The sequence below is a fragment of the Stegastes partitus genome, unplaced genomic scaffold, assembly GCF_000690725.1.
Source record: "Stegastes partitus isolate 25-593 unplaced genomic scaffold, Stegastes_partitus-1.0.2 Scaffold332, whole genome shotgun sequence".
NCBI lineage: Eukaryota > Metazoa > Chordata > Actinopteri > Pomacentridae > Stegastes > Stegastes partitus.
In genome coordinates this window covers 485464-504725 of record NW_007578063.1, presented here as the reverse complement: position 1 = coordinate 504725, position 19262 = coordinate 485464, and the positions used below count along the sequence as shown (strand labels likewise).

The window sequence follows — 19262 nt, the reverse complement described above, 5'->3', positions numbered from 1 at the left end:
GATGGATGGATGGATAGTATAAAAGTCTATAATGAATACCAACAAATATTTTGCACATATTCTTTCTTGGGGTCCAGTGGACCCCGAAAGACCTTCTACGTTTGGCAACATGAAGGTCCTGAACAGGGTTAAAGCTTAAGAACAATAAAAACTATTTAATTGTTGGATTTCCATTGTTTATCACTACCTACACTTTTACAAATATAATTTACTTACTATATTTCTCTAAATTGGATCTAAACATCTGTATTGTATTGAAGCACTACTTTGTATCATAAAACCACTTTTAAAAAATTAAAAATAATTTAATTAGATTTTCATTGCTTATTACCACATATTTGCAAAAACATACTGTAATTTACAGAGTATATACACATATATTAGTCGATAAATTACTGCAAAGTTTCTCTAAATTGGGTCTAAACATCTGTATTACATCGTGTTGAAGCATGTTTTTGTATCGTACAACAGTTTTAAAGCTTAAGAACAATTTATTCATTTGGTTTCCATTGTTTTTTACTACCTGTTAGCAGAACTGTACCATCATTTACATTTATATATACATATTAGCCAATAAATGACTGAAACTTGTGTTTATATTCGGTCTAAACATCTGTATCACATCGTATTGAATCATTACTTTGTGTCATAAAACAATGCTTTTAAAGTTTAAGAGAACAACAACCTAATCATTTGATTTCCATTGTTTATTACCACATTTCTGCAGAAATGTACCCTCATTTAGTCAGTACATACATATTTTAGTCGATAAATGGCTGAAACATTTCTCTAAATTGCGTCTAAACATCTGCATTACGTTGCATTGAAGCTCCTCTATGCATCAAAAAGCAGATTTAAAGCTTATGCAGCTCATGGCCCAGACTGATGACAGCTAAAACTAAAACTCATCTTCCTCGACTCGCTCTCAGTCCTCCGGATACACGTGAAACTAAAAAAAGTCCGGCGTAATCATGAAGTCGTTACCTGTACACGTCTGAGACGGCCTTGATTTGTAATTTCCCATCGAGGGGCTCCTTCTCCTTTTATATGTGCTGTGTAGTTTGGTGAGCAAGAGCAAGTCAGAAACACAATCTCACACTCTGCCACAATTGCTCAGGTCCAGATAAAGAGGGGGATCATGGCTGTGGGCTAAAAATAAACCCCTGCGAGTGGAATGCCTAACAACTACGACAACTGATCTCCCTCTCTGTGTGTGTATATACAGCATTAAACAAACCAGGTGGTCAGTGTCCTGCTCTGTCCCGGAAAGAAATCTGATGCAGGAAAGAGTGCCGGACGGCCTGAGAAGGAAACAATAATGGATCAGTTGACAGGCTCCTGGACGTTTTCTGTCCCTCATTTTTCATAAAAGTCGACAAATATGGAGGAAACTGATAACATTAAGATCTGTCCCGGGATTATTTGTACTGCAATGCTTCATTTATTAACACTAATATTAGTAATAGTTTGCGTTTCTACCGGTTTAATGTTGTTACAAATCACAAGTCTTTGTACCTTCTTCATCTGATCTGAACACTGCTGCTATATTCTGCTTTATTTGGTTAATACTTCCCAGCAATGAGCGTCTCACGGTTGTTCTGAATGTCTCTGATCTGTATCACATCGCTGTAGATTCCTGTTTGATCCGTTTATGCTGAGCATTAATGCATTAATTACACAAACTGAAGTAACACAACTGACATTTAGATTTGATCTGTAACTATATTTATTTTGTCTATTTGACATCTGCTTTATGTACAGAACAAAAGCTCCATCCACCCACCTAACATCATCGTTTGTAATTGTTGGAACAGTTTCTGGATTTTGTGTTTAAATGTTTGCTCCATGTTATTCGACACTTGTTTCACTAAATTTTTTAATTACTTTCCATTTTATTCTTGTAGTATTGCTTTAATTTTCCTTTTATTGCCCATATGCTGCCCTTTCAGAGACTCATTTTCTTGCTCTCAGAAGAAAAACTACCAAAAACAAAGCTTTTCTTAAATACCAGAAGAATCTAATGTGGAAAAGACAACAAAAAGCTTTAAATGAATATGAAATGTGTCTATTTTTAAATGAGAAAAGTTTCACAAAACTTCCAAAAAATGAAACAAAAGGTTTTTACCAAATTCAACTAGATGACAAAATCCAGATTTTTATAAAGTCCCGATTGCTGAAGATCAGCTGAGCACTGGATGATCAGACAGAATACAGATGATTTATGGCACAACCTGAGCTCCAACTGACAACATAAAACTTCACACGTGATCTAAATGTCTGTCAAAATGTCTGTTCTAGCTGCTCACTCTCCTCTGTGTGATTTCAGTGTGCAGTCCCTTCCTGAGCATCAACATCTCCTCCAGGTTCTTACTCTGCAAACACTCCTGCATTGACATGAGCTTTGTGTCTTTGGGTAAAGGGCTTGTGGAGCCACTCAGGACGGCCTGCAGCATCTGTAGAGACGCTGAGAATGAGTTCAGCTGGTCGGAGCAAACCGGAAACAAGCAAGCGTTCCACAAGTTGCAGCAGGAAGCATCACCGGAGAACCTCAGGGCTTCGTTCTTGATCTCCCAGCGAGACAAACACTGTGCCAGGCCCAACCCACAAAGCTCCAGCTCGTCCATATACGCAGGGGCGTCCACGCTGCGCTTCAGGTTGTCGTTGATCCCAAAGAAGACGGTCACAAACCTGATCTGGTCCTGGTGGTCCACGCACAGCGAGTGCATGAAGGCTCCATCGGGCACCGAGAGGCCTGGACCGACCCAGCAGCCGCTCACGATGGATCCCGAGCCGACGGACGCTCCTTCTCCCAGTCTGGAGAACTCCACCACCGATCCGGCTCCCACAGAGACGCTGGGATCGAGGACGCTGTACATAACGCAGCAGCCAGAGGAGTCAGAGGTTTGCAAACTGAAGGCAGAAGACAGGAGGCCCAGCTCGGTCCTCAGCGCCGCGTCCTCGGTGAGGTGAAAGAGGTACTCTGAAGTGGTTCCGATGTGGTAAAACTTGGAGTTGTTGAGGAGGATCACGTTCAGAGGAGTCCCCTTGAGGAGATGGAAGATCTTTTGTCGGATTTCCACCAAGCTGCTCTCCTCTTTGGTGACGTTAGCAGTGTTGCTGGTGTAGTCTATCGTAGCTTTAGAGCCCAGAGCTTGAAGAAAGTCCCCGTACGCGTCTATCTCACAGTCCAGAGGGCCCAGCTCTTTCAGCAGGTTCAGAAGAGACCTTGCTGTATCAAAGTCGAAATAATAGGTGCTGTCTGTGTAGACAAATTCAGCATCGGACACAGAAACCGGTCCATTCTGCCTCTTACAAACCGCTCCACTGTCGCGCATCTTCTTGACGCTCGGCTTGTGCAGAAAGCGCAGACAGGAGGTCGTCTCCATTTCCGAGTGTGACGGCTTTTCACGTGGATCCAACACGAACACGCCGTGTGTGGTTCCTACCAGGAGCGGGGAGGGATGGGCTAAAGCTGTAAAACCCGGCTTATCAAACCTCACACTCTGTTCCTCTGATATGCTGTAGAGCTCGATGTCGTCTGCGCAGGTCACCAGGACGCCAGGCTTCATTTGTGAGGGGAAATCCACGTACATGGCCAGTTTGAGCTCCAGCATCTGGTAGACGGGATCGCCCAGCGGGAAGGCCATGAAGATCTTTCCCAGAGCGCTGGCGCTGGGCAACCGCTGACTGAACCCTCCTGGAAGAACGAGAAGAGGGAAAAATGAGAAAAAATACAGGGCAAGGTGCATTATATAGAGTCGCTGAACAATCATAGCATCTAGGTCATGGTAATGTTAGGAGCTTCAGAAAAAACGAACTGGATCTTTCTCAGTTGCAACTGAATGAGAAAAATCTTCAAGAACCTAAGACAGAAGTCCAAATTCTGTTTACTGAAGCTCCTAGGATGCTTTGTAATTTGTTGGAATGATTAGCCAGAGGAAAAATATTCCTTAAAGTCACACCTGCTTTAGAGAACCTGTTTAAAAGCCTTTAACATTAGAAGTCATCCTTTTGAAGATGCTCTGTAAATAAGCGCATAATCATAAAAGCATCACAACAGTGCAGGTCTTACACTCCTCATCAGGATGTCATGATCACACACTAAGTCTACACACAGGAGTTTAAGTATTCACATCTTCTAGCCACTTTTTAAAAAAAATTTATTTAATAATGTGCTATATTCTTGCAATTTAATATAAGAGTCATTTGAGAATTTTTTAACTATCATGTTGAATAAATTGACAATAATCATCATACTAGACTCTTAGTTTTGTCCTATTTTGTTATTTGCTCGTTGCAAGTGAGAATAAATTAGCTGACATGTAGGCAGCAGTAACTGTGATTGCAGCGTCTGGAATATTTCATGCAGGAGTCAACGAGCGGAACCACGCTGCAAAATGAGACTTTGGAAAGTGCAGTCAGGGCCAGAATTCAAAACTATACAGCCCTTCTACTGCAGTTCTCCCTTCTTCTGAGCTGTTTCAAACAGATGAGCTCGAAATGAAAGCATTCAACATGTGTTTGTGGCATCACACCACATCAGACTCTTTCATCTAACCCACTGCACCGCCACATCCTACTGTCACTGTGGACTTTGCTGCTCTTTATGCTATCTTACCTGATCTCGGTGAACAGATTTGGCTAAAATCTTCCATAACAGGCAAAATGAAGTGTAAAATGGAGATGGTGAAGGGTTAGTATGAAATTTTTGGCCAGTGCTGCCAAAAAATAAAGCTTGCCCAATCGTTAAACAGTCAATAATATTAATTATTGCACAGAAAATGTATCTCCAACAGTTTTGACAATGATAAATAGGTTAGTTTAGGTGGTTTTTCAAGCAAAAATGCCTGCAAAGATGAAGGTTTCAGCCTCTAAAAGGTGGAAAACAAGGAATTTGACGATGACTAGGCTTTATAAAATGCTTTTTTTTTTTTTTTGTTTTTTTTTTTTTTTTTTTTTGTTTTTTTTTTTAGTACTTTATACACCAGACAATCTCTTCCACCTTGAACCAGGCGGTATCTATTATAGAAAGTGCCATTTTTTGAAGGTTGCAAGGCATTCAGTGGAGAAATTGCCTTGTATTGCTATGGCTATAATAATTGTGTGCATTTGTGGTGCTTCATTTCTGTTCAATGTCGGTAGAAACAGGCTCAGTACCATCTGTATCACTTGTTCTGTGGCACAAGACTGTTTTTATGCTCTCATATACAGGTTTCAATTAAGCAAAAATAATGAAAATGTCAGTTTTTCCACATCTCACTTTGACCTGGTGATTAAGATGAAGTTACTTTTTGTGTTTCAAAACTCCCTTAAATTTCTTTTACAGATTGCTCATTTAGGCATCTGAGTTTTTGCAGCTCTTTCTGACACAACCTGGGGATTTTTTTCAGGTTAAATTTTAATTTAAAAAAAAATGCCTGGGGCTTGAGTGTTAATCAAGAAAGTATTCTGCAGATTAATTAGTCCTACAAAAATAATAATACGAAATAGTTCTAACAGTGGAGCCCAGCGTGCATCAGATAATTCTTAAATGTTTAAAAGCAACCAAATTTAAAAGCAGACAAAAAGAAAACGAGCAACCTGCATGGATCAGGATGACTCTCAGGCTGCTCAGAGCGTTTCCATAGATGTCATTCAGCTGCTGCAGAGCGTACAAAGTGGAGCCTCCATTACCTAAAAACAAAACACAAGATGTATTAATATGATCTATAATGTGCTGCTTTGAGCCTCCTCAGTGATGAACAGAGGACTCACTCACTCACCTATTTTAGGTCCAGGAGGATCTGAGAAGACCTTGTAGTGAACTCCAAGTGGAAGCTCCTTTCTGTCAGTTTTCTCTCTGATCTGCAGCTCGTACGACGTTTTCTGGCTTCTGTCCGCAGCAGTAAGAACCACAACATCCCAGAAGTCTCCCGGCTGCACCTCCCGACCTTCAGGTGAAGCAGAAACTTACTGTGACTGAACCACATGAGCCTCAGTCAGTCACACGCATCAAATGTTGTTAAACTCACCGCGCAGAGAGTTGAGTTTTCTGAGTTTTTCTCTTGTTGCAGTTTGAAGTTTTCTGATACAGTCCTGGCTCATGCTGTCGCCTCCAATGTGGATTAAATACGGCCGCTGTGATGACAGATAAACACCGTTTAACGCTTGTGTTTACATCGGAGCTCCGCTGTCTCCTGCTTCCGGGTTTGGTCACGTGGTCAGCTGTATTCACGAGGGAGCCAGGAAGCTGAATAATCAATAATAAAAATGTTGGCGATTTATAGATTAATACTGTATATTTATAGAAAAACACTAACCACAAAAAAAATCTACATTTTCTTTCTTTTTTAAACTTTTCTTTATTTTAGTGATACAATTATATCTCTGGTGAATATAAAAGTAAAGTCGTTTATCTTAATCATCTTGTTTATTGTTTTATCATTTTATTCAGCTTCTTTATTCCACTAAATAAATTGCATTTTTTGTTTTCTTTTTATCTTTTTTTTGTATTACACTATCCTTGATGCTTTCCCTATATTGTCACCTTGATATTATTATTATTATTATTATTATTATTATTATTAATAATAATAATAATAATAATAATAATAATAATAATAATAATAAATTAAAAATCTACAAAAGTGGTAATTATACAAATTTACTTGCAGAATTTAAATACTAAAATCAGGCCCCAAATTATGACATGTGCAGATTTATTGAACTCATTTGAACTCATCAGTGTTAAGCCTCCACAATATAATCAGTTACACAAATTTACATGACTTACCAGAAATATTAGGCCTTTATAAGCCCATATAATATTACCGATGATGCAAATGTACCTCACCAATTTAAATATTAAGATGTGACAGTGTTATTAACTGTCAATTTACCCACCTAATAAGGCTAAGTCTCCACAGTATTATTAACTACTCAAATTTACATGACTAACTAAAAATATAAAGCTCAAGCCCCTATAATATCACGAATAATGCAAATTTATCTCACTCATTTATATATTAAGATTCATTTCTGCTGTATGTATCTAACTAGTTTAAATAATACAAGGTTAGGCCTTGACTGTGTTAGTAACTAAGTAAATTTAACAAACTAAATTAAATATTAAGATCAAACTCCTACAATAATATTAATCAGGCAAGTTAATCTACCTAATTCAAATCTAGCAGTTAGGACAATACAATGATAATTATGCAAATTTTCCTGACTACCTGATATTTATTTACTTTTTATTTATTAAAGGAGATGATTAAATAATCACATTTATTTACACTCATTATACAAAAATAAAAAAACTACAGAGAATCAGGCTTTCAGAATGAGTCAAGTATATCCTGTGCTGAGCTGCAGAATGTAATATCCTCCTCTGGTCCTTAAAGCCCTGAATTACCAGACGCAGTGCTGAGAGGTCACGTCCTCGGTGGGAGCTGCAGCTCTGTGCAGCTAATGTTGTTATTGTGGTTTTGCTGCACTGTAGTTTGCAGACACAAACACATCTACAATAGGCCAGCTCTCACTGATGACTGATAATAATGAGAAGCTGCACTTTGCTCCCCGGTTGTTAAATTGAATAATCTCTGATATTAGCTGTGCAGATTAGGAATAACCACGTATTTAAACGTAGTGCAAGCTGTTCATGTTACCACGGTAACACGGAAAGACTAGGCTGCATTAAATTGGATATTGTTGCAAAATGCATTCACTTGCACATACGCCACATGCCTGTTGCTGTGTTGTAAGAAGGGGGGAAAAAAAGACAGATGGGGCCCTAAATCTCCATGACAACATTAAGTGGAAATATCCGGGGATTGGTTGGCTGCCATAAACGCCTTGACGCCTCATTGGTGCTTCGCTGCAGCACCAATGAGGCGTCAACGAGCCTCCACGAAGGTAAATGTGTCAATCGTAATGCTACATGCATTCCTGCTGCTTAACTCTACAGTGACAAATGAATTAATCATTAGGAAAGCTGTTGTTTCAGAAAGAAAAATCCAATGTTGTTCTAACATGCAGTATATTTTGCTGTAACTATCTCTTTATTTTCAGGTCTTGAGCATAAAACACAAATGATTTTAATGTCTTTAAGGAGATGCTTTGGTCTTATGCAACAGGTTTCACTGGACTCAGGAAACACACACATCATCCATCCAGTAGTGCAGAGATGAAGCTCTACAGGAGTCGACTGCAGAAAAGGGAGTTTTTAAACCAGCCTCACCGACCACAGAGAGCAGATATTCTGGGAGAGGACGGAGGCTTGTTCTGACTGCAGCATTAAGAGCCGGTGGGGACAGACAGGTTAGGATTCAGGCCAGAGTTTACTCCATTTATACTGCAGCAAAGGAGGAGGACGGCTTGAGAGTAGGCAGCGCTGAAGGCCCTCCGGTGCTAGTTTGCATCAGACTGTGGCCTTAAACAGGAACAGCACACATTAGATGCTGACTTTCAGATATTTTTACAGAATTACTTAACGACTTGTGTGCCAGTATTTGCACATATACCTGAAATAGTTTTTTTCTGATACAGATGCATCCTCTCGCCCTCCTTTTCTCCCTGTTTTGCTGTCTGAGAAGCATAACAGGATGATCAAACTACCTGCCGATTTAAACCCTCCAGTCTGAGGCTTAAACCCGACTATTCACTCAGATTTCCTTTTTTCCTCCTCTGCTGGCCCCGGTGCACCTATGACAACACTGGAATCACAAGTTACAGTGGGATACAACTGCAAGCTGTGTTTTCCTTTTTCTTCATTAAAAAAAAAAAAGAGTAAGGAATGGAGAGAATGCAGAGGAGGAGGGGGGGAGTGAGCACCAACACAACAGCTCAAATGAGCATAATCCACTGGTCTATTGTGTTTATTGTTTCAGTCAAATCAAGACGGCTTCTCATGAGAGATTCTTGGCCATTTCAAGTCCACATACAATACAATCAGTTCAAGTAAATTTCTGCAAAACTATACATCATCAGCTCAAAATAAAACACTATACATGTACATGTTAGCTCTCTTGTTATTTTATAGTTTAATCAAATAGTTGAGACTTCATTCTTACAAAATAAACTATAACAAAAGATTCAAACATCTCTGCTTGAAGTGATTTTATCCTCTTTTTTTTTTTAATACTGGCATTATCATTAAAAACATGTCAAGATAGAAGTTGAGATTGTGTTAAATATTTAAAACTAGGTATCAAAACATGATCCACTCCTCTATAAAGTAGTATTGCACTGAAGGTTTTCTCCGTAATACATCGGCTCTAATAAAACGTAAGAGGCTTAAAATCCAAGAGCGCCTCAGAAACATTGTGCTTGCTTCATACCTGTTAAATCTTGCTGCAATCCAGAAACTACAAATCCATTTCTCTCTGTAATCTCAGGGTTGCGCGGTTACATTCAGTTCCTTAAGTGCACACCTCCTCCACAACACAAGATGCAGAAGGTGAGGTGATGCTATGTTTCCTCTTTGCAGGTGGCAGCACTGTTGTGTCACAGCGCAGAGGGTGGCAGAGCAGCCAGGCTGTCCTTGTTGGCCTCCAGGAATTGGCTGCAGGCAGAAAAAGCGCTGTAGAAGCTGGAGGAGAGTCCGGCGATGTCTGTGGAGATGTAGGGGAGGACGCCTGGAGTGGCCTGGTTGTAGTAGGTGATCTGAAACCCCCCCCCAAAAAACAACACAGATTTATTTTTTGCTTTATTTCTGCAGGTGTGAATTGTTGCAGCGTAGCAGTTAAAGGTAGCGCGTCATGGCAAGCATGTGAGCCCCTCTCATTTGGCCAACCTTGGTGACAGTGCTGGACTCCTCCCAGATGGTGAAGCCAGCACAGAGCACCTCTCCCCTCGTGTAGTCCTCGGTGGGCGGGTGAGTGGGCAGAGTGACAGAACGCAGAGCGATCAGATACGGGTCCCTGAGTGGGACAGAAGTGGATAGAATCAGGAGATGTGATAAAAACGCAAGCAGCAGGCAAGTACTGTCATGCAAACATGGCTGCCTAATACACAGTATGAGGTGGAAAAGGAAACCAAGAAGCATCGGAGGTTAAAATGAAGAAAGCTGCAAAATGACAAAGGGTCATTCCGCCTCAGATCATCAGAGATCTTCTGCTGGACCATCTCTAATTTGCTTGGAACTTTTTTTTAATCATAAACTATGGATAATTTCTCTGAAATTTTAGATTGCTATATCATGTGCTTAAAAAAACAAAAACAAAACTGCCCGTTCAGCATGTTTTTTTCATGCATAGAAGTTTGTGGATACATTTGGATGACAATATACGGGGATCAATAAAAGATAAAAGCCAGAAAATTTTGGAAATCATGACATTGATTCAGAATCTCTGTAATATTAGACAAGTAGATGAAATCATCTCTGTTTAGGGGTTAAATAAGTTAGGGGGGGAAATAGATTGACGCTGTCAAAAGTCTCATTTTGAGCTCATGTTAACATAAAAACTGATAATGTAGAAGTTAACCAGTAATATTTATTGAACCATGTGCAGCTGCATGTCACAATAATGCAAAAGTAAATACACAGAATTTAATATGATATACGTGGTCACAAAAATAAAAAATAAAGTTATTTTTGTTGAGCTTGCACAACTGATTGAGCAGGTACAACAATTTGTATCACAAAAACAAAAGTATTGCTAGATAACCTCATCCAAGTAGAATGGAGTTATAGATTTTCAAAATGGTTCTCAAAATATAACTAAGATTGTTTTTTTCTTTAATTTTTGGAAAATATCACTGGTTGACGTCTGCATTATCACTCATCATTAACATTATCATTAACTTTTCATGACGGCTTCGCTTTTCTTCTCATGATCCAACCAAAATCAGAGAATATTTTATCTTTGTGTCCAACATTACAGAAGTAATGACACAATGAAAAATAACTGCAAAGATTTCAGGCTTTTATCTTCAATAGTTCCTGAGATATTGTCATTTAAACATCAAATTTCAATGTGCTGAAAGTGGGCTGGATGGGCAGTTTAACAAATCTTGGAAAGTATGTGATATATCAAGCTAAAATCAATATTCAATATCTACTGTATCTTTATTTTATGCTATAAAGATTTCAGGTAAATCAGAGATGGCTGAGCAGAAATTGTTTTAGAAATGTTTTGATCTGAGCTGGAATGACCCGAAAGCGAGGTAATCTCACAACACCTGGAATCACACGGCTTCCTTCTAGACGCCAGCATGATAAAGTCCTGCCCTTTGCCTCCTTTACTGATAGAAGGTGTAGCAACGCGATAAAGGGTGTCATCCTCATCTGCCTGGTTGATCAGATCACACTCCCTGCAGATGAAACACAATAATCGACATGTAAAAAAAAAACAAAAACAACGTACAATAGATTTTAGAGATGTAGCACATAGCATCACTGAATTAATTTTTGTTTTTGCAGTGCAGATAAATGGCTGAATCCTCACAATTTTCACTTTATGCAATCAAAAGGGCCATATTGTTCTTATCTTCTTTTGAGTATCCACGGCTGTGTACACTAAGTGTACTGTGAGGCAGTTTTAAGTTATTTTTTTAGCAAAAAAATGCATAATAATACCAATAAAAATAAAATTCCTTATGAAAATCGAACACAAAATTCACTATAAATCAACATTTACCATCTCGCTTTAAATGGTTTCGATGAATTCTTGGGATTCTATTCAACCGACTGACCATTGAACCAGCTTTACCTTCCATGTAGCCACGCTGCTAGCATTTTAGAAGCTACATTCCTGCTCCTGTTTTTGGTTGCTGTAATCATATAACACTCTGGGGGAATTTATACTTGTTCTCCAGTAAGGTGCACTGACTCAGATGATGCTAAATGCCAAATATGTGCCTGTTACTGACTCATAATGCCGATCCCACTCCTTTCTCCTCCTCAGATCTGACAGTAGGTGGAACGTCTGCTCTGCTGGGACGCTGACGTACATCTCCACCTTGAAACACAGCATGTGGTTTTCCTCCAGCGTGTACAGTCTGACCTACGAATGGAACAAACAGGAAGCTCGGCATCTATAAATATGATTCAATCCGGGTTAATAAGCACGTAAATGTCAAATCCGACTGCATGGGAAATCATAAATGTGGTGACTTGTACACATTTTAAGAATAGCTCTTTTAAGCTTTGTGCAAACTTTTCTGACTTACTCTGCATTCTTACGCAACTTCATTAAATCAATATGGCCCACATTTCGAGCACCCCGCCGTGGCTGAACTGGTTCTCTAGTTCAAAATAATACAAATCCGAATGCACGCAGGAAACCCCGACAGCTGCAGCCATTTAGCGAGCTATATCCTGGATAGAAACACAAACAATGCTGACCTTTTTTTTCTCAGAAGTTAATACCCAGTTGTTCCTGGTATCCATTAGTTTCAGTGCTGATACATTGTTGTAGCTCAGGTACATCTGTAAAAACAAAAGGATCTTCTGAACTCATAAACTTTAATGCAGCTGCAAGATCTCATTAGCTTTGTGTGCATCTGTTGGAAAAAACAAAACATAAAATACCTGGTTACTGGGATCCCAGGGTACAGACAAGGGCACTTCAGTTTGCTTGCAGGAGATAATGTATTTCCTGTAAACACGAAGGAGACCGTCGGTTTAATGTGCCATCAGGTGCTAAAGAAAGACCCGACCAATGTGAATACTTTTGCTCAGAAGATTATACTGGAGACAGGGTGTTTCACAGTCGAACAATGAACTTTTTATATGCTTGACAGACTCTGAAGTTAAGTCTGCAAAGCTGTGATATGTCGCTCTGCCAAGTCGTTTGCTGCAGCAAACTGTTGGAGACGAGAATTCTGCTGTTCGACACTAGAAAAACAATGCAATGATGACACTGTTTTAATATTACATCCAGCGCTTTATGCTACATTATGTTGGATAATTGTATTTTTATATATGTACACATGGTTTCTTTAAGCAAATTGGTTGTTTCCGTAACGGTTTATGGTGCTTGTGGGCTTGATGCGATCATTTTATGTAAAATCTGCTGCACAAAGAAGAGCATTTCCAAGAAATGGGACTCATATGTGCAATAAACAAACATTATCCCATCTGATTGCTCAATAGTCGCTACTCACCTGTCAAGTCGAATCTTCTTTCTGGCGATAGCTTCTTTATAACGTCTTCGTCCATCCTGTAGAAACATGTGAAAACCTCACACTAAAATCCTCACACAAAGAAAACTTCTCACGTGTTGCAAAAAAAAAACATTTTAGCTTTAAACTGTATTTTTGACTCTCTGGCCTCTGAAAAGGCAGAAATAGGACACTTAGAAAACCAACCACAGGCTCAGGTCGTAGTCGTGGCAGCGTGCGTGGTTTCCTGTCACTGTCCAGCACCTCAAAGGTCATAAAGGCACTATTTATATGGCGCAGCGGCTCTCCACCCTGGTAGGCCTCAGCACACACTCCCACCTCCATGCTGGAACAAACCACGCATGCAGACACGTGGGTTCACACAAAGAAAGATACAGATACACTTCTACATTCAATGAGTTGAGTGGATTTTTCTTCATAACGTGGAGGCTCACCTGTGCTTGAAGGCGTTGTTCACGATGGCTTTCAGCACCAGGCGGTCGCCGATGTGGGACGGGCCTCGAAAATGGAACATGTCTATGGTCCTCAGGGTCGGGTGAGCGTTACACAAGCGGCTAGGTCAACATATAGTGAGAAAACAGCAGGGTGTTGGTTGTTTGTTTGACCTCACAGCTTCTTGGAAAACAAGAAACGCTTTGTTATCTTTTGGAAACTCGCTTGTTCAACGTCTTTCTGAGAATAAGATGAGAAAATTGATACCAGTCGCATATCTGTGCGTTCAATATGAAGCTACAGGCAACAGTCAGTTAACGCAGCCGTCATGCTTCCTGGAGTCTCTGCTGGTGAAGTCCTGGTGACAGATTTGCCATTCAGCATGTTTTTCTATAGATAGCATTACTGGCAATCATGATATTTATAGTTTTCCACGTTTTTTTGCAGACGGTTCAGTTTTGGCAGTGTTGCTGCAGGTATGCATCAAGGTCATCGTTTCATCTGCAAATTAGATTCGTGGAAAACTTGCAGTGGACTTCTGGCTCACTTTGTGGAAAACTTCATCCATTAGCTACACCCTCTGTGCCCTTCAGAGGGTCCTGGAGGAGGCTGGATTCTATCCCATCTGATACTGGCCAAGATACAGCGCTGGTCATCCGTCCACTGCAGAGCTAACACGGAGAGACATGCATGCTCATCCTCACACCTGTGGTCAACCTAGATTCACCGTTTAACCCACCACGCACGTCCTTGGGCTGTGGGAGGAAGCCAGAGGAAATCAGCGGAGGCACGAGGAGAACAGCCGACCAAACCCACAAATCCACAACCTGGTAGTTGTGAGGCGACGCTGCTAACCGCTGTGAAAGCACTAAGAAAATATCTCTTGAGATATTATTAAAACTTCATAAAATATGAATTTGCTGCAAACTTGCCAAGATATTTCCACAAAGTGAGCCAGAGGTCCACCGCGTTAGTAATTTGCATATGAAATTATGAGCTTGTGGCGACATAAAGTTAGCCAACAGCTGTCGGCCAGAAAACTGAAAAATGTGCACCATTATTGCCAGTAATGCTTTTTATTGCAAACACAAACTGAAAGGTTTGCCATGAAGGACAAACTTTTTTACTAGAATGCCACTAGAAGTTAAGCACTATTGGCAAACTGTCGTGGCAAACCAACAGTGAACGTGTTTGCAGGTTTTCCTTATTGGCAGAATGATGCTGGCAGGTTGCCACCAGTGATCAGCGCTGATCAGCTGAAGCAAACTGATGTCTTTGCTGCTAATTGCCCACAAATTTGCTGCAAATAGTTTGCTTTTGAAGATCTCCTGGTAACCTAATAGTGACTGAAGATCATTATTGGTGTTAAACAAACACAACATAATGTGTTCATCACAGCAACATTATTGGTCAGTAAATGGTTTGCTGTTGCTCAGTTTCTGGTCTTTATGTTTCTGCTAAGTCAACTGTCACTTCACATTTACCGTATAGATATAGTATCAACCTTCTCATCTACCTTTGGGCATTCCCGATCCTTCAAGTGTATTTGCTGTTTAAGCTGTGTAAATGTAAACACTAGATGCACACCTCGCTGCGATTGTAGCCACATTCTCCATCCAGGCCATGATCTGGCCTCCGAACGTGCTGACCTGGTGGTTGGCGTGAGGCGGCAGCACCAGCTCCACGCTCTCAACTCGCGTCCGCTCAGCTGGCACAGCGTCCTGATACTCCTGACATTCTCCTGGTGAGAGAGCACGAAAACAAAGGGCTTTAATCAATCTGATCTCAAAGCGCCGCGCGCCGCGAAGCCTCGTGCCTGTGTACCCAGCTGAGCCGTGCTGCTGCTCAGTAGGTCCGTGATAATCTCAGCGTGGATGAGCCTCATCCTCCTCCGCTCGGCTGCCAGGCTGTACTCCATCTGCTCCATTTGTGTGTAAGGAATCACCTGCTTCAGCTGTACCTGTGAACACAAAACACAACTCGGGAAGATGTGGAAGTAGTTTTATTAAAATGCCTGTGTGCAAATTTTGGTGCTTTCTCATTACCTTCCCAGCTTCGGTTCGTCTTGCAACAAAGGTGGCGAATGCGTGGCAAACCTTCCACTGTCGATCAGTGTAGAGGTCTTCACATGACACCAATATGCCCACCTGAAAATTCAAACAACAAGGCCACATTCAATACAGTTGTTCTGTAATTATAGGAAGATTTTCTGTGCAGAAACCACAAAACAACATCCACCAACCTCCATACTGGATGTAAAGGCTCTGTTGACCTTTGCTATAATGTTGACCACCTTCCCCACCCTGCAGGAGACACACACACACACACACACACACATGCTTCTCTTTACTGTCAACATGCAGCTATGATTGTACTTTACACAATACGAGACATAATGTTCAGTCAACAGCAAGAAAAGTATGACCATCAACATCATATTTTTGCTCCCTGTAATTAAGACAAAGCACCAAGAACTATTTTAAAAAGCTTACATGACAAATTCCTGAATTCCTTTTTTCTAATAAAAGCATTTATTTAAAACATGAGCAGTTTTTGTGACAGAAAACTGACTTTGTCCTTCAAGCATTGGTGGAAGTTGACTTCATTTCAGCCCAGTAATTACCCCTTTTCCCCCGATACTGTTGCTGCAAAATATACTCAGTTAAAGTTACACGTTTTGGTGGAGCAGCATTGAAGTTAATACTTTACCCTATGGTGTGTTCAAAATTGATGTCGTCCACCGATGCAGTGATGCACGAACAGCCTGCGTGTCTCTCGGCTGGCAGAGGAGAGATTATGCAAAAAAAATTAGGTAATGCGTCACAAATCATCTGCAAAACAAGTAAATAATACACTTACAACCTGTAAATATGTGTAAGTATATACAAATGCACAGAAAGGATCCATCAAACAGAAAACGATTGTAATTTGTCTGTTGAGCAGCAGCAAAACGTATCAGTACATTGCTGTTGTCTTTTCTTTGTATGCTGAAATATTTGAATATGAAAGGGGTCAAATTTGATCCAGCATTAGCTGATGTTTATGTGCATGCTTCCCACTATAAGGGTACAAAAGTGGAGCGTTCAAATTAATCATAAACAACAGCTTGATAAAAAAATACCCCAGTTTGAACTTTTTTATGGGTGTAGATAAGATAGTCTCAGAAGGTACAGCATCAGGGGTCAAAGTTGAGGCCAGAATAAATCAGGGTCAAGAATAAAAACAGGTAAACAACAGACAGAAAAACAATTGCAAATGGGAAAGTGTATTCTAAGTGTTTTATGCGTACAGCTTTGTAGATGCAGCAACTTGAACATGGGTCTCTCCAGCTAGACGTTTACTACAGGAATGTCACAAACCTACAGAGACGTCGGTTTCCAGTCTGTGTGAATACGGACTACAATCTCTGCTACACATGTACGTGGGTTTCTGTGCATGAAACTTTGCAGAGCAGGGAACGAATGGTGCTGTGCAGCGATCACAAAACAAAGAACGTTGCACGCATTTGATCAGAATTTAATTTATACTATACACATGTTTGCATTCTGGCCAAGGTTGCAAGCAAGGTTGCAGATGCATTAAAAGATGTGAGCAGCTATTTTACATTATGAATGCCGTACTATAAAGCAGAAAACTCCTGAGAGCAATTGTTGAGTTTTTGTTTGTCGTTTTAAACTGCGAGTTTGTACTGAGTTGCTTTGGATAAGAGCAAATGCAAGACATTTTTGGACCCCCTCCTACCAGATAAGCAGGCCGTGGAGTCCATCCACTTCAGCAGCTGTCCAACGCTCAGCTCCCCGCAGTGGTTTGCGTGGCAGGGCAGCACGATTTGACTCATCTGTACCTCGGTGGGGTTTCTGTACACTTCCCCGCTCTCCTGGATGAACAGAGGGTCCAGCGTGGCGTCCGCATCTTTCTGCTCTGTCGTCATGACTCACAACTATATGGAGAAGGGAAACAAAGAAAGTATATACAGGTAAACTGAGACAGCGTATAGTTTCATTTGCTTCCCCGCACAAGAGGACAAATGCTGATTACACAATAATAAAAACTACATACATCACAGCAAATGCAGGTTTTCTAAATATGTATCCACATATATGTACAGTACGTATGTACATAGTTATATATAGTAAAGAAATTGAAAGTCAAGTCAGAGGAATGTCTACCATATCTAACATCTGTAGTGTCCCTATGCCTACAATTTGTTCACTACCAATCTGAAACATGCACAGTGAAATTTGCCCCATAAGACTTGGAAATAAGCTTTAAATAATCTGTTTGTAGTTTGAAGAATTGCCCAACCTTTTTTTTCCCCCACGTCTGACTCAAGGATCAGGATCAGAAACGCCTTCTTATGCAAATGCAACCTCAAAGCATTTGATGGAAGCACTTCACAGCTGTGCATAATTTGCATACAGTGTTTTTTCTATTGTTGTTCTTTTTTATTGTGTTAACATTGCAGGCTGGGGCTTGTCTGAATTATCCTCAGGCATAAATTGGGGCATTCATGGCTGCTGGAAGTGAAGTTGAGCCCACACTTGCAGTCACCTGTTATCATGAGCAGGAGCCACAGTGACCTTTAAAAATGTTAAAAATAACACTACATTCACCGTGACCTGCTGACAGTAAAATTTAAAAAAAAATTCTGCAAGGGCTATTTTTGTGGAAGTCTGCCATATGTTCTGTGGAAGTCGTCACCAGCAAACATGTCGGGAGTTCAACAAACAAACAAACAAACAAACAAACAGAAAAGCTCTTACTGAGGTTCAGAGTTTCTGCTGCAGCTGAAGCGGTGAATCCTGCGTCGCCTTCAACGTTCAAACCGGCTGAAGGAGCAACACGCGACCCGGACCGAGGCTCTGCTCACTTCTGCCATTCCTGCATAACACCGCGACTGAAGAAACACTCACAACAAGTTCCACCACTGGAGGGACGCGGACCAGCCCCTCACAGCGCGCCGCGTTTAAGGTGGTATTACAGCAGACTCATGGTGAGCTAAGGCCGACCACAGCCAGGAACATGGAGGTGTTGGGCAGCATGTCATACATTCTGAAAAAGAAATTATGAACACACACACAAAAGAAAACAATATCGAAAAAGTTAATAAGACCCGTGGAATTTTCTTTATAATAGGGACAATTCACTTATAAGGAACTCAACTCATACAGGACTCCCATGCAACTCAGTTTCTAATTTAAAATTTAAAAAAATTGGCTTATTATTATTTTTGTTTTAGTTCTGATGTGGCAAAACTCTATTTTTTCTTTTTTACAATTTATTGCTGATAATTACGGAAAATATTTCACAATATATTGTTTGAATACACCTATTAAAATACCTACATCTATTAAAATAAAGAATTAAAAATAGAATAGAATAAAACTTAAAATTATTCCTTTAACTTCCAGTTCATTTGTTGAAAAAGAGGGGGAGAAAAATTGATTCAGCATAAATGCCCATTTTAATTTCTTTAATGATTTTTTTTCCCCCTGAGGAACAATTTTCAAAATACAACGTATTCAGGCTTGAGAAAATGTTTATTGATTTGTTTGCTAATTAAGAAGGATTTTTTATTATTTTTATCACAGGCAACTCACAAGAAACTGTCAAAACTACTGGTTTAAAAATGAGTACAATCAGTAAAATAAAATACAAATGGACATGTATAATGCTTTAAAAGAATTTATTTAAATAATAAAAAAAAAAAACATTTATATAAGAAG

General features: G+C 40.1%; 3 protein-coding genes across 4 annotated transcripts in view; all 3 read right to left on the bottom strand.

The window, feature by feature from the left end:
* Positions 1–1370, bottom strand: part of tnni3k (TNNI3 interacting kinase) — a 21479-nt gene extending 20109 nt beyond the window's left edge. Inside the window, exon 1 of the mRNA XM_008283918.1 lies at positions 985–1370. Within this exon, the coding sequence (XP_008282140.1) occupies positions 985–1024 (40 nt within the window). The 5' untranslated portion in view covers positions 1025–1370. The remainder of the gene's footprint in view (positions 1–984) is intronic.
* Positions 1371–1708: 338 nt separating this feature from the next.
* fpgt (fucose-1-phosphate guanylyltransferase) lies at positions 1709–6111 on the bottom strand. Its single transcript, XM_008283917.1, has 4 exons — positions 6012–6111; positions 5763–5930; positions 5581–5673; positions 1709–3697 (listed from the first exon to the last, which is right to left on the bottom strand). The coding sequence occupies exons 1-4, from the start codon at positions 6082–6084 to the stop codon at positions 2295–2297; spliced, it is 1737 nt and encodes a 578-aa protein (XP_008282139.1). The 5' UTR covers positions 6085–6111; the 3' UTR covers positions 1709–2294.
* A 2726-nt stretch (positions 6112–8837) lies between these two features.
* On the bottom strand, positions 8838–18422 carry acot11b (acyl-CoA thioesterase 11b). Of its 2 annotated transcripts, XM_008283915.1 has the most exons (16): positions 18300–18422; positions 17278–17476; positions 16246–16315; positions 15779–15839; positions 15582–15683; positions 15361–15496; positions 15124–15277; positions 13539–13658; positions 13291–13429; positions 13087–13142; positions 12512–12578; positions 12326–12409; positions 11851–11984; positions 11161–11292; positions 9773–9899; positions 9397–9642 (listed from the first exon to the last, which is right to left on the bottom strand). In XM_008283915.1, the coding sequence occupies exons 2-16, from the start codon at positions 17465–17467 to the stop codon at positions 9484–9486; spliced, it is 1731 nt and encodes a 576-aa protein (XP_008282137.1). In that variant the 5' UTR covers positions 17468–17476; positions 18300–18422; the 3' UTR covers positions 9397–9483. The 2 variants fall into 2 exon arrangements, with proteins under 2 accessions (XP_008282138.1, XP_008282137.1); XM_008283916.1 differs by lacking the exon at positions 9773–9899 and having other exon boundaries at positions 8838–9642.
* Positions 18423–19262: the final 840 nt, after the last annotated feature.

Coding starts and splice junctions, on each gene's coding strand:
- fpgt (XM_008283917.1), bottom strand. CDS start 6,084: ATGAGCCAGGACTGTATCAGAAAACTTCAAACTGCAACAAGAGAAAAA. Junction 5,674..5,762: donor TCCTCCTGGACCTAAAATAG/GTGAGTGAGTGA, acceptor TTTTGTTTTTAG/GTAATGGAGGCTCCACTTTG. Junction 3,698..5,580: donor AGTCATCCTGATCCATGCAG/GTTGCTCGTTTT, acceptor TCGTTCTTCCAG/GAGGGTTCAGTCAGCGGTTG.
- acot11b (XM_008283915.1), bottom strand. CDS start 17,467: ATGACGACAGAGCAGAAAGATGCGGACGCCACGCTGGACCCTCTGTTC. Junction 15,840..16,245: donor AATTTTGAACACACCATAGG/GTAAAGTATTAA, acceptor TGTCTCCTGCAG/GGTGGGGAAGGTGGTCAACA. Junction 12,579..13,086: donor AAGAAGATTCGACTTGACAG/GTGAGTAGCGAC, acceptor TCGTGTTTACAG/GAAATACATTATCTCCTGCA.